The sequence below is a fragment of the Lycorma delicatula genome, chromosome 5, assembly GCF_047948215.1.
Source record: "Lycorma delicatula isolate Av1 chromosome 5, ASM4794821v1, whole genome shotgun sequence".
Lineage (NCBI taxonomy): Eukaryota > Metazoa > Arthropoda > Insecta > Hemiptera > Fulgoridae > Lycorma > Lycorma delicatula.
The window spans coordinates 39,484,404-39,499,311 of record NC_134459.1 but is presented as its reverse complement, the minus strand read 5'-3'; the positions used below and the strand labels follow the sequence as shown (position 1 = coordinate 39,499,311).

At 28.2% G+C, this 14,908-nt stretch overlaps 1 protein-coding gene across 1 annotated transcript in view; it reads left to right on the top strand.

Annotated features, from left to right (window-relative positions):
* The window catches only part of PolE1 (DNA polymerase epsilon catalytic subunit 1), a 136,597-nt gene that overhangs the window by 76,115 nt on the left and 45,574 nt on the right, over positions 1-14,908 (top strand). The window contains exons 21-25 of the mRNA XM_075365929.1: positions 524-721; positions 4,872-5,090; positions 9,283-9,512; positions 11,362-11,578; positions 13,147-13,325. Of these exons, the coding sequence (XP_075222044.1) occupies positions 524-721; positions 4,872-5,090; positions 9,283-9,512; positions 11,362-11,578; positions 13,147-13,325 (1,043 nt within the window). The remainder of the gene's footprint in view (positions 1-523; positions 722-4,871; positions 5,091-9,282; positions 9,513-11,361; positions 11,579-13,146; positions 13,326-14,908) is intronic.

The following is a 14,908-nucleotide window of genomic DNA, read 5'->3' as shown; positions in this document are numbered from 1 at the left end:
AGTGATGGTTATCCACCATCACTGAGCTTCATTTGAGTTTTGAGGTTCATTTGCATGTTCTCTCATTCTTCATTAAGTATTGGAAGTTGTCTCATAAACATACTATCACCTTAGATTAATTTCACCTTAGACTGCTTAAATTCGTTGAATTCCACTATACCAGATATTGCTCATTCAGAAATCATTTTAAAATTGGTAGGTATTTAATTAAACATATGTAATGCTCTGTAAAAAACGATGAAAAGCTCTTGCTTATTAGGTTGTTTTTACTTTGGTTATGTAGATCTGTGTATACTTTATTTAAATCTTATTTTAGCAGTATCTGTACTTTAGTTTCTTACAAGATGATTTAATTAGATCTAATTCAAATTATTGTGTCTTTCTTATTTTGTGAGGTAATGGTCGACTTTCAGTTGTAATCTTCATCATTTGTTTGCAATTGGACATTATGATTTAATTTTTTTTATGCTAATAATACCTAATGGTTAAAATAATTTTCTTCATAAATATAATCATTTTTTAGGACGAAGCTGCAGTTGGAGATATTGAAGATATTAGTAGAAATGGTAAAGGATTAAGCAGTGGAGGCATAAAACGACCTGTTGTTCATTCAACAAAAAGGAAGAGGGAAGAATCACCTCCTGCATCTATTTCTCAGCCAAGTGTGTCACTTACTTGGCAAGAATCACTTGGTCCTGCTCCTCCATTTGGTAACACAAGGGTATGTTTTCTCCGAAAGAAATTATTGTATCACAAAACTGTTAATTTTATGTTATGAAAAAACCTATAAAACATAAAGTAAGTTTATCTGTTTTAGCTTAGGTGTTTATATTAAGAAACAGTTTCAGTATGTTTTTATTTCTAGTACAAACTTAGTGTAGTGCTTGATTACGTTTGCATTTATATAAATATTAATCACATATTATTTTGCTTGTAAGCTTATGTACTCTTATTCTTTTAAAGTGTTCAATTTTATCTTGAGACATTACAGTTAAATGTGATAATAATTTGAAATTTTTGTGTAGTGGATACTCGTATATCTTCATAAAATTATATTTACTTTTGTGTTATTTAGAAACATCGTTAGATAACTTTATGTCTGTAGATACTGGACTCTATTGGACTGGGTTGATACAAGTTACTTAGTCTTTAAGGGTCGGAATTTTTTTGAGACTACCTCCTCTACTGCACATTCACATTCATTGTTTTTAGATCTTAAATGTCAGCGACCACACTTTCACACTTTATTTTTATGTTACTAGGTTTATATTTATTTTTATTTGTTAAGTGAATGAAATAGTAACAGATATGTCTGAAATTAACACAGTATGTTAAAAATAAATATTTCTATTTTATTATTACTTCTTTTACCATAAATATATTTTGTTAATTTTTGTTAAGTTTGAACCCAAAGTAATTTTATATTCCATAAATAATTAAAAATAATGAAAGAAAAATTTTTTTGTTCTTAGAAATCGATCAGCATACAAAATATGTTGTTGAATTCTTAAACAGTAAAAGAATAGAAAATCATTTTTAATCATTTTTTGAAAGATTATAAATTAGGCTAACAACATTTACTCAATCAGCTGATAACTTTGGCTCACTTCATGTAGTAATTATTTTTTTAAATTACTTTTTTACATTCTTTAAAAAGATTGATATAGTGAATGGAATTAAAAGCAGTGCCTTGTTGAAAGTTGTAGTTTATTAGTTTGAATACTTAGTCTACATTTTCTTGAAACACATCTGGAAGATTCCTCTTTACTGTTCTCAACAGGTACTCTTATTCATATTGTCTTGTTACTAGAACTAAATCTCTCTTTGTATGTAAAAACACTTCCCTTCACCTGATAAACATATTAGATTCAAATGCAGATAAACAGATCTAGTCTTCAAGAGCAATTTTAGATCCATGTAACAATTATGTTACTGGCCTGACATTATTGTAGCCATATTACTATCTACTTGGGATTGGTGGTAATAATTTGAGAAAATATTTTTATAAATGGTGCAAATCTTAACCTGTTTAATTGACAGTCAAAAGTGACAACTGTTTTGGTTAGGTTTGTTTTTTGTTTGTGTTTAAGAACAACAAAAACCAGTAATTAAATTCTATGTAAAATTAAGGAAAAAAACTACCAAAACATTTGAAGTGTCTGTAAACTAAATTATTTTTATTGAGAATAACTGCATTTAACTGGCATAAACAGTTAAGAAATGACCAAATGTTGTTAGGGGATGGGAGCAGACAGCCTTCAACTTCCTGATTAGAAAAATTGGCAGAACTTATTCAAAACAGTTTTTATTGCTGCATGTTAGAATTCACAGGGATTAATAGAAAAACAGTAAATTTTACCACCTGAAAAAGGAAAAATTGTGTATAAGTTTGGGTCCTCATTTATTAATGCTAGAACAGGAAATATCTTTGTGCTATATTGTCAGCTGAATTCATTAAAATGGGCAGTGGTGATACTCATTGATAAAAAATCTTTTAACCTAGATTGAAGAAAGTGATGGAAGTTGGTGCTTCTTGTATGGTTTGACAACAAGCTGTCAAAGTGCAACTTGACTGAAAGTGATAACAATACTGACAGCATTTTTTGATGCCAAAGGTTCATCATATGTTTGTGCTTGAAAGTTAGATTGTAAATAATAAATGTTAAAAGAAGTGATGATGCTTTAGATCACTCAAATCCATCATGTTAATTCTGGCTTTGCAGAAGATGGGTGCTGGATTCTTCTTGCCTGTCAACGCACCAGCACATTTACCTTGATGTTTCCTTGTTTTTAACAAGGAATCTTATCTTAGCCCAACCACCCTACTTAAGCAATTTAGTACTAGCTTGTCAATTTTTTATTTGCTGAAATTAAAATGCTAATAAATAAAAGGGGTAAGATTTGAGGATGTCTTATTTATCCAGAAATCTGTAATAATGACACTTGAGGTGAATCAAAAAACGCATTTTCTTGGGCACCAATTTGTGTTATAAGCAATGTACAGAAGCACTGTATATATCTGATACCAAGATGTACTATTAACTGATGAGACATTAGACATTAGTTGTATATGCAGAGTATAGGAGAAAAAGGGGTTTAATCACAGTAGAAAATTTGTTTCTTATAAAATCTATAACTTCCTTTTTTTTATTAATTTTTTAATAAATTATATTTTCTAAAAAGAAAAATCCCAAAAAAAAAGTGTAAATCAAACACAAAAATATAAAATTATTTTTGTTACTTTAGATAATATTTACTCGCAAAAAAGGAACTAAATTGCAGACTTAACACATTTTTCCTCTTGATACATTTTAAGAAATATGTTAGTTAAGAAATGATAGGTAATAGAGGTGTCATAATTTTAATAGGACTGATAAGTGTTATTAATCTAATTAAACAATAATATTATATTTTTTAATGATACATTAAAATATAAAAATGAAGTTACAAATTAAAAAAATGTTGAAAAAATATTATTCTATTAAAGTATAGTATACTATAATGACTAATTCAACCTTTAAATGATGTAGTATGATTTTTATAGTAGTAATACTGTTCTCAGTTACTGAGAATGGCTTATTTTTGTGTTTACCTCATTGATCGTTAATAAACGTGTCAGTAAATTTAATTGATTTTTGACGAATTCAATTTTGTCCGGTTTACTCTATAGATAGGAGTAGACTTTTTTTTTAGACTTCAATCACTTTAACTATTTTATTAATGTTAAGTCATGTTTTATAGCAAAAGTTTGAATTTCTGAAATTTGCATCTTTTTCACACTGCCAATTACTTCTTTGCTGGACAACAATGACACTAATTAGCCATAAATAAGAATTCTGCTAGTCATTGCTATTCATCTCATTAAAATACTTAAGGATTTATTTTCTATCTTCAACTGAAACACCCTCAAAACATTTATTTCCATCGGCAATCATTACCAAACTCGTGACTTGATAATTTACTTTTTGTTACTGTCAATTAATATTTGTGCAAATTGTAGCTGCTCTTAATTTTCTTAAATTGAGTATTTCTATTGTTTCCTTCACTCTTACTTTCACTATTTCATTTTATGAGGCTGATTGTAAACTAAACTGTTTAATGAGTAATGATCTTTGTGAAAGTAGAATGAATTTCAGACAACAGAGAATGACACATCGACTTGCTCCTTTGTATGTTCAGTCAACCAATCCAAAGGTTCAGAAACCTTTGCCTATACAAGGTTTTACAATATATAGATTTTCTTGTGACTAAGTTCGTTTTTCATGCAATCAATGAACAGGATGATGAAGTTCATCTATAAGATACACTTGATTTTATAAAACAAAAATCAGAAAAAATGGACTAAACCCCTTTTACCTCTGCACTCTTTCTTCATATGTTATAAAGCTGTGTTGAGTAGGATCCTTTGAATGATGCTAATCATACATGCATTAAACACTGTCTACAGTCATTTAACTCTGTATGAAATATTTAAAAATAATATTACTTCAGAATATGCATGTTCATTGGGTCAACACTTTAAATGTTAAAGTTGTTTTATGTCTTCTCTTTAAAAGCTTATAAGTATAGCTTATTTCTTGATAGTTGTTTGATATGTCATTTAATTTCATATTAGATCTTTTTACAAATACGTAGAGTTAATAAAATTATATGAGTGGAGATTGTTTAGATTGGAGTATGATATATTATACAGTAGAATAAATACTACTCTACATAAAACTTTGATTAAACAAATATCTATAATGCTCCTGCATCTTATTTCTGTTGTATTAATTAAAATGAAAAAAGATGTTCCTTTATAAAATTGTTAGGACTAGAATCTGTTTTTTGAAGATAATAAATAATAACTGGTTCTTATTTTATATTTTTAGGCCGAACGAAAAGTATGGTTAGCATTTCAGAAAAAAAAGTGGGAATGGCAAGCGACTCAATTGCTGGGTGTGACTTCTGGTTCTTCTAAACAAGATAAAAAAGCACGATTACAAGGTAATCAACCCCAGACAAGAATGGTTAGACAGCCGGCTGGTATCAGTAGTTTTCTTCGTAAAGCTCAACAAACATTATTATCACAAAAATGGCAAATAATTCAAGTAAGTAGTGTTTTTCTATGTTTATTAGATAAATTTTTATAATATATATTAATATTATACATCTTTGCCTATATGTGTATACAATTTCAATTTTGTTTTTGCATTACTCAGTATTTACTTTCATGGTATCTTTACATTTTATACAAAAACTAAATGTAATACATATCACATTTACAGAAATAATACAATTCTTATAATTATTCGTTGTTTAATAAATGAAATCAGGCCAGTAAGAGATTTGTAACAAATTCTTTTATTTTTTGCAAGGAACACTTAAACATCATTTATTATCTATTATTGTATATCTATTGTCTATTACATATATTTAACATGCATTTTTTTTAAACAAAATTCTAAATTAATAACATTTTGATAATAGAAATGTAATGTCTTACCTTTTCTGATATCAGTATCATTTTGTTAAAACAATTTTATTTATATTACAGAAATTTTTGTTTTTTAGCGGAAGAAATGATATCTGTGAGACTCTTATAATACGGTTTACAATTTCATTGTAATTTTTTTGGATATCAGTGCATTTTGTTAGATTATTCTTTTATTTTTTTATGAGTTACTGATTGTTATCTTATGGATTTATTATTAAAATTGATTGCCTTTCTAGATTAAACAAATATACATTTTTTTAATTTCACGGCCAATTTTTTTTGTTGATAGTCATATTCACTTCATACCATATTTTTCCTTTTTTAATAAAACTAATGTTTTATTAAAACATTATTTATTAGACCTTCATGAATTGAAAATCTGTGATGTAATTTTGCACTTATTAGTTTGTGTAACCCACGATTTTTATTGTTAAATTCGATTTTACCAGTCGAATTTATTTCTGTTTTATTTATTCCTTTTTTAATAAAACTACATAGTATAATCTGTTGAAAACTAATACTTTAATTTTTTTTTAAAGAAGTAATGGCAATTAAAAAAATTGTTTCATCTTCAGTACTTTCATTTACATCAAGAGCATTTACTATTAAAACAAGCTGTAGTATATTTTCCTTTAAATTTTATTATTTCATGTACATTATCAAGATTTTGTATGCTACCTAATACTATCAAGTAATGCTATCTAGTGGCACGATTTGTAAAGTCAATTTAAAAAATTAATAAAATGACATTCGAGTCCTGTGGTTCATCAAATGGAAAAAAAAACGTTGTCCAACAAAATTTGAGGTACTTTTTCAAAGTATTCTTTATTAAAAATCTAATTGAACTGAAATATAATGTTTTTTTGCTTATTTTTCCCCTCATTTTCATTTCAGTTTTAGGCTAGGTCATGTTGGTCAACTGTAAATGTAGTTTGTTGAATTCGCCATCTGCAGACTTACCTATGAAGTTCTAACAAACTCATGATGTAGTACTGTTTTCATCTTTCATTTATTGTTTTAAGAATTAACTACTACTTTTCTCAAAATCTACTGTAACTATTCCTTGTACATAGATGCTGTCAGTAATTAATATAAACAGAGTATCTTGAAAAAGTTATCCACATTTAATTAGTAAATATTGTAAACTCCTAGAAATTTCTTAACTTTCAGTTACTAAAATTTTATTAAATTGGTCTCATCATAAAACCTCTCCTTTCTTCATTTTTATTTTCTAATTCTGATTCAACTGTTGCTTCTTACAATGGCTCTCCTAAATATATTGTTTTTATGTATCTCTTTCCACCATTGTGTTATATGTGTTTCAGAGTAATTCATAATTGTCACCTTTCTGTCTCCCATTGTAACTCTAGTTCCTGAAATACTACTTTAAAGCCAGCTTCTATATTTCTCTTTTTCTTATATTTCTGTAATTTTCCATCTATGTATTTTTTTTTAGTTTCATATCTACTTATAACATTCCCTAATACTCTTTACCTCACTTAAATTTTAATTTGAAGAATTTTTTTGTTTTTATGTTTCATCATTTGCAGTGAGACCTTCAGATACCCATTCTCTATGTATACTTTTTTCAGTGCTGCTCCTGAAGTTTCAAGTAAGTCTTGGTTTATTTTTTCTCATTTTTACTTTCCTGGCTAAGGAACATAGTTATAAAGAAGAAATATAGGGATCAAAGTTTTGAGTTATGAGGGTTTTTGGAAATGTGTCAAGATCTCCTTAGTCAAAAAAACAAAAAAGTAATAGAAATTTCTTTTAGCTACATGTATGTACATACATAATTGTGTTGGCCTATATTTTAATTAATATCTCCAGACTGGTTCAACCTAAATTCTTCAAACATTTTTTATGTATGGGCATTGATAGTTAAAAATTTTGACTAAATTAAAAAAATTAGAAGTAGTTTTTGCCATTTTTATTTTTTTGACTATTTTGTATAGTGGTCGTAGTAAATTGAGTACAGTGAAATTGTTAATAACTTAACTTGTAATTGCTTACCTTGTGTTTCAAAAACCTCTTTGACTAAACAGCCAAATATATGAGTATCATTCAGTAATTAAAAACACAAATAGTTGAGGCAAAACTGTTGGCAAGAGGGTTATGATAGTATTAGAACAATCAGTTTGGTTAAATATTTTTGTTTATAACTTCAAAATCTCATTTTACATTGGCTCTTGAAGTTGGTGAATCAGTTAAACAGTATGCAATGATATGTTGTTTGCTTTCTGAAGATGAAAAATTGGTTAAAATTTACTCTCATACGACCAAACAGTGCTGACAAAGTTGTATGAACCATAGATATTTTCACAAGTGGATAAAAAAATGTAAAGATCTTTTTAAACTTTTTATTTGATTTTTCAGTTCAAAAAACCATTAGAAATCACTAACTCTGCTCCTTAATTAACATTGTAAAAATTTCAGTACGACCTCATTTCACCGGGTAACTGATATACGAGCAAAATCTTTCACTAGTCATAACTTGCAAATGAAGCATTTTAGAACATATGTTTATATGAACTTTTTCCATTATTTTCACAAGTACAATAGGTTATGAAAGTCCTGGGACAACTTCGTGATACACCCAGTAAATATATATTATATATATATATTCTGTATTTAGGCACAGCTTTGGCCTGATCTTCAACCCGTTTGGACAAGAGGGTATCATAATTTTTTTTTTAAACAAATTACAGTTTTTTTGGTCTTCTTCAATAAATAAACTTTTAAACACTAAAAATCCATGAGGCTAAATCAGTCCATCCTTTAAATACACTTTTTTTTTAAATTAAATTTTCAAGAATGAAAATTCCAACAGTATTTACTAGCATTAATTTAGAAACAATTGGGAACTTTAAAAAAAAAAAAATAGGTCCATGCACCAAAATTCTTTTTTAAACTTTTTTTTAGCAATTATTATTTTATTTCTGCATCATTTTTAAAGTAAAAACATTATTTGACAAGGGCATAAATTGGACTCAAATTTTCTACTGTTCTTTTTGATATTTTTTGCAGTTGTGGTCAAATCCGCTTTCTGTACCTGGTCAGCCGACTAATAAAACATTATTTCAATAATATTAATAAAAATAATAATCATTAATTAATAATAAAATAATCATCACAATTTTTATTTTCATTTATTTTATTTTATTTGATTAAATTATTAACTTTATGGAAATAAATTTTGTTTGATTTTCAGAATGTGTAAAAGCTGAATAATAATATTTACAATTTTTATTTAAGTTAAATTTTGTTTTGTTTACTTTCTAAAATTTTGTTTGACATAATGGGACAGCATTAAGAAAGTTTTTCAATCCTTTGCCAGAGTTTTTGTTTTTTCTGCCTCTGTTGTTTCCACCAGCACTTTGTTAAATATATTTTGAAACAAGTTGGAGGTTTCTTCATCCTGTAATTTTTTTTCCTCTTTTCTCCTTTTTCGTTTTTACATTTTGCCATTATCAAGATATGCTCAGGGTAACTGTGCTCTGATTTTTAAACCCATCTTTTTATCGTTAAATAATTTATCTGGAATTTTTTTTATCACTTGGCATCTTCCATGCATATCTTCTCTGACAACGTGACAGAAAAAGGTGTTTGCTAGTAATAAACTTGTTCTAACTTGTGGAAGTTGTTGTTAATTAATGATTATATCATTTAATTTTATACTCTTGTTCAGATGAAAAATCTCTTCAAATATAAAGATAAAAACATATAATTTAAGTTTCTTCTCAGTATGATTTTTTTTGAAAAAGTAAAATATACATTAAAGAAATTCAGGTTTTTTTTGTTTTTAGATGGTGGAAACAGAACCAGGAATGATGCGTCTTTGGGTTATGGCAGGTACAGAATTGCATCAGGTTCGATTAATCTTACCAAGGATATTTTTTGTTAATCAGCTAAAACCAAGAGAAGAAACAACAGGTGCACTTTGGCGCAAGTGCAATCGCATATTACCTCGAGCACATCATGCCCATTATCTTTATCAGTTTATTGTACCTGAATCTTTATACAGAGAACATAGCATGTATGTTGAAATACTTGTTTATTTACTTGAAAAATAATTATACAAGCAAAATTGTTCAAATAAGTAGATAATACGAAATAGAATATTAGAAATTAACAATAATATACCTTAGCCTAGTAGTTCCCAAACGTTTCTGAGTTGCGGTGCCCTTTTTCAATTAAAATTTTTTCATGGTGCCCCACCCTTTTCTTTCTTTTTTTTTTAGCCTCCGGTAACTACCGTTTAGATAATTCTTCAGAGGATGATATGTATGGGTGTAAATGAAGTGTAGTCTTGTACATTCTCAGTTCGACCATTCCTGAGATGTGTGGTTAATTGAAACCCAACCACCAAAGAACACCGGTATCCATGATCTAGTATTCAAATCCGTGTAAAAATAACTGGCTTTACTAGGACTTGAATGCTGGAACTCAACTTCCAAATCAGCTGATTTGGAGTCAATAATTTCCCTGCTATGAAGCTATAAACTTTATTTCAGTAAAATAAAAACTTATCGTGATACAATTTTCAACATATCCCTCTTGGTTTTCAATGCACCCATCTAAATCAGCTGATTTGGGAAGACGCGTTCACCACTAGACCAACCCGGTGGTCATGGTGCCCTATCCTAAGTAAAAGTATCACTACTCGTAAGTAAGTGATATAAATAAATAGAACTCTTATATCTTCATTATTTTTTTTTACTTTATAACATTAAATTAATTATAAATGTCTCAGTTCAATTAATTATGAAGCTTTTACAATATTTTATGGCGCCCCTCTGGAGAGGCTGCGGAACCCTGGACTGCCATGGTGCACAATTTGGGAATCACTGCCTTAGCCTAAGATTAAATGAACATGTAAGAGCAATAATGATAATGAAATGTATAATTGTTGTTTTTTTTAATATATAAATTATTTTTTTACTGTATTTACAACATTTATTAACTACCCACTTACCATTGAGTTAATCTTTTCAATTTCAATAAAAACGATGCTTACTTAGTTTATGAACTAATTTAATAATCAGTAAATTTAATTATGTTAATTATATAAAAAAAAAGTCTGTTGTTTTAACAAATTTATTTAAACATTTTTCATGTTTTGCATTACCTTGTAATGAGGGTATGCACTATCCCAGATGACATATTTTATAACATTTTTCTTAATCTGTTAGTAATACATCAGTAATTAAGCAAATAGAAAATGCAGAAGAATGAGTAACTTAAATTTCATAATAAAATAAAATAATTAATTTTATCAAACATGGCTTGTTTGTATGATTGTATAATAAATAATTAAAATATAAACCCACTTGCCAACAATCTTTTAATGTGTCCTAGCGCTTTTGGAAATGAATTCCATCTCGAGGAATTTAAAATTTTAACACTACACAATAATTCTACTCATGACGACAAAATTTTAGTTAATAATAAAAAAATTAAGTTCCTGAAGATGGAATTCATTTCCGAAAATGCTAAAATGCATTAAAAGATTGTTGGTAAGTGGGTTTATATTTTAATTATTTTTTAATAAAATAATTGTTTAAATCGAGTTATGTTTATAATATTAAATGAATGGCCATTTCAGTATAATTCTAATTACGAATGGGTTTTCAAAGTACGCACATATCCCCTCTACATTTAGTTCTATTATATAAATTTCATAAATTAAGAAGAACAATAGATGAGGTTTAGAGTGATGAGTGATTGACCAAGTGTAGAAAAACCTACTTTGATCTTTTCCTCCTCAAACCATCATTTACTTTCTAGTTTGTTTGAATTCCAAGATCAATTTATCTCTAACTATCATCTTATAAGTAAATACTAAATAAAATTAATTTTAATAATAATATATAACTTTGTTTTAGGGATCTCTCTCTTGATTTATCTAGTCCAGATATTGATGGTATTTATGAAACTCAGATGCCACCAGAATTCAGAGGTTTGATGTCACTGGGTTGTTTATGTCGAGTTGAACGTAGTGAAGCTAAAAGAATAGCTGCTGCTGGAATGAGAGAAAACAATACTTTCAACATCACACAACTTCTTTGCTGTACTGCAAATGAAGATGTTTATTTAAATAAGGTAATGTTTTCAAAGTATTGTTATAAATGTTTGTAAGATAATAAGTACGATTAGGTGTCATTCATTTGTACTTTTATTCTAGATTTAATTTCAGCTTGCTTATTACTTTTTATTTAATAGAATTAAGTTCAGATACATCTATCAGATGAAATAATAAATATATATTAATATCCAATTTCACTCGGGAAATCAGTTTAGTTGGACATTGAAAAGAGTGAAAATAGGCATGATACAAATCTGCCTTAGGTCAGATATCAGCTGCATAACACTATGTATGATTACTCCTATCTTAGAATACAATATGGGTTGGAGAAAATGTTTCTTTGATTTCTCCTGGTAGATGAATTTTAGGATCTCATAAATCTGGGAATATTAATCAAATTTGTCAAAATATTTGTGCTTTTGAAAGGTGACATATTGTAGCGTATTTTTTGAAAGGTTATGATTATATTAGTTTATTTATCTAAAAGTTATTGCATCTTGATTACCAATGAAAATAAATAAAAAATTCAATAACTTTTGAAATTTTATTACAAAAGAGGGAAGAATCCCACTCAAACTACAAAACAATTTGTGATGTATATGGACATGATGCTGTATCACTGCATGTGGCACAAAGCTAGTTTAAGTGTTTTCAACCTGGAAATTTTGATACCGATGATGTACCTCATTCTGGTCAGCTGATGACTGAAAAGTTTAATCAAGAAAAATTGAGCAAGACCAGCCCTTAACAGTGTAAATAAATAAAAAAATTGAGCTTGAAAGTAGCAGTCTTGACATCAGTAATAAACTGAACATTGATTGGTGAGGCTTTGTGAATAGTGGCAACCTGTTGACAGAGCAGTCTTGGATTGACACCAAGATGGTGTGTGTGTGTGTGTGTGTGTGTGTGTGAGATGGGATTGGAAAGAAATTGTTCATATGAGGTGCTTCTGCCTGCTCAAATGATTGATTGTAGCCTCTATCATCAACAGCTGGGCCATATGATCAACATAAAGCAACCAGAATTGAAAGGAAAGTTGTCTTCCATCATGACAACGCCCCAGACCCCATACATCTTTGGTTGCTCATCAAAAATTGAGAGAACTTGGCCAGGAAGTTTTGATGATGCAGCCCATTCTTGAACTGTCAAAATACCAATTGTTTCAGTCTCTACAAAATTCTCTGAATGGTAAAGAGTTGGTTTCAAAAGAGGCCCCTTAAAATCATTTATCACACGTTTTTGTCCAGAAAACACAAAAGTTATATGGAATAAATGATCAAACAGTATATATTTTGTTTAATAAACTTCATTCGAAATATAAAAAAACCTTTTTACTTACATTAAAATATGAATAAACTTTTCCCCAACCTGTATTACATTCTGGGCACCCTCAAACATCTTAGTGAGTTTTGAGGTAAAAAAAAAAGTATATACAATAATGTATGGGATGACATTCTGATTGGATAAATATCAAATTGTATCTATGTTACATTCCTTTCAGAAAAAAAAGTTAAGTTTTACATTATAGTGTTATTTGATAGCATAACGGTTACATATTTATTAAAACATTGATCTTTTTTTATAGATTGAGTCACCTCTGCATCATATATATTTATGTTATCAGAAAGCAGAAACAGGTCCCAGGGCAATTATTGGCTTATTTATGTCAGCTAGTCAAAAAGCTGTAGTTGTAGCATTGGATACAGTTCGTACGAATCAAATGCCTGCTCTTAACAGTATTTACACTTCTGAAAGAAATGACAGGTATGAATTTAATAAATTTTCATTGTACACAGTAATTAAATGTATAATTCTTGGACAATATTTTAAAACTAAGAGTTTGGTATTTACTTTGTATGTTGTACATGGTTTCCACAGGCAGTAAATGTCAGGAAACATAACTTAGTAAGGGATTTTTAGAAAAAATCAGAAAAAGTCTGGAAAAGTTACAAAAGATTTCAAAGAATTGCACTTTCAGTGGTAGCTTTTCCATTAATAAATCTCTTCTTGTGGAAAATTTGCACAAATAGACAGTAATTTATCAATGAAAAGTTTTTGTGCAATTGTAGATATTGGGGACAAGGAGAATGTTTTTATTAGCAAAAAAATTCTCACTGCAGTTAGAAACTCTGGGAGACTATATGAAGAATCTCTTGTAGAAAAAAATAAAAAACTTCTCTCAAAAACAACAATAAAGAGTGCTGAAAAAGCAAACGCTGACAGAAATTAAAAAACTGATGGAAGAAAGGGAAAAATTGAGAGCTACAATCTTGGCAGAAGAAAAACAGATAGCCATCAAATTTAAACTTTTAGACAAGAGCAAACCTAAACATATTGAAGAATATTTGTGCTATGTTTTATACATACATATTATGTATGTAATTAAATCTCATGTTATTATATTTCTTTTTTACTTTTTTGATATATGTTAGAATAATAATGACAATATATTTTTCAAGGAAAACTTAATAATGTTTGTTTTCTGTACAAAATAAGGTGTTCTGTTCTAGTCTTCTTATTTGTATTACTTTTAGTCTGATTTTAATTTTCCTTTAAATTGTGATCATACGTAAATTTAAATCTGTGTTTCTTAGCATTTTTATGCAAACCAAGTTATTAAATATTATTCTTTATATACTTTACAAAATAATGTAGGCTAGTTTTTGTGTAAAATGTTTAAGAAATCTTAGTGAGAGCTAATTATTTTTAAAAATGCTTTAGTTAGTTTTTATTTGTTGTCTGTGTTACTTTTAGTTACCATGATGTTCATTTTTATGCAAGAAACTTATTAAATATTGGTTTTTTTTCGTACATTGCAATGGAATTTACTGAAACAATTTATCACAAAAAATGGCCTAATTTTAAATTTATATTGTAAAAAAAAAAAAATTAAAAAATAAACTTTAAAAATGAATGTAATAACAAAGAATATAAAAAAGGCATGACTTGGGCAGCTATGGGGATGTGGAGGCTGCAAAACAAAAAAAAATATGTATGTTTTGCAGAGTAAACGTCAGTAGCATTGCATTATGAGAATCAGGAAATTTTTACTTAATTAGTCAGGAAAAAGGAATCTTAAAATTCAGTGGGAACCCTGTTTTAAATATTCATAAAAAAACTTGTTACAATTTACTTGAATTGTCTAGTTGATTTATTTGTTACAACTGCTGACTCGGCTATGTTACCAATTTATAACTTTCTATAAAAATGAATGCTTATACATTCATAGAGCATATATTTCCAGTTAAAATTTAAAAAAATCCCAACTTGGTCAAGAATTCCAACTAAAGTTGAAATTCCTAGAATTAGGTGTCATAAAAAAGTACAACAGTGTAGTCACTAGCTCA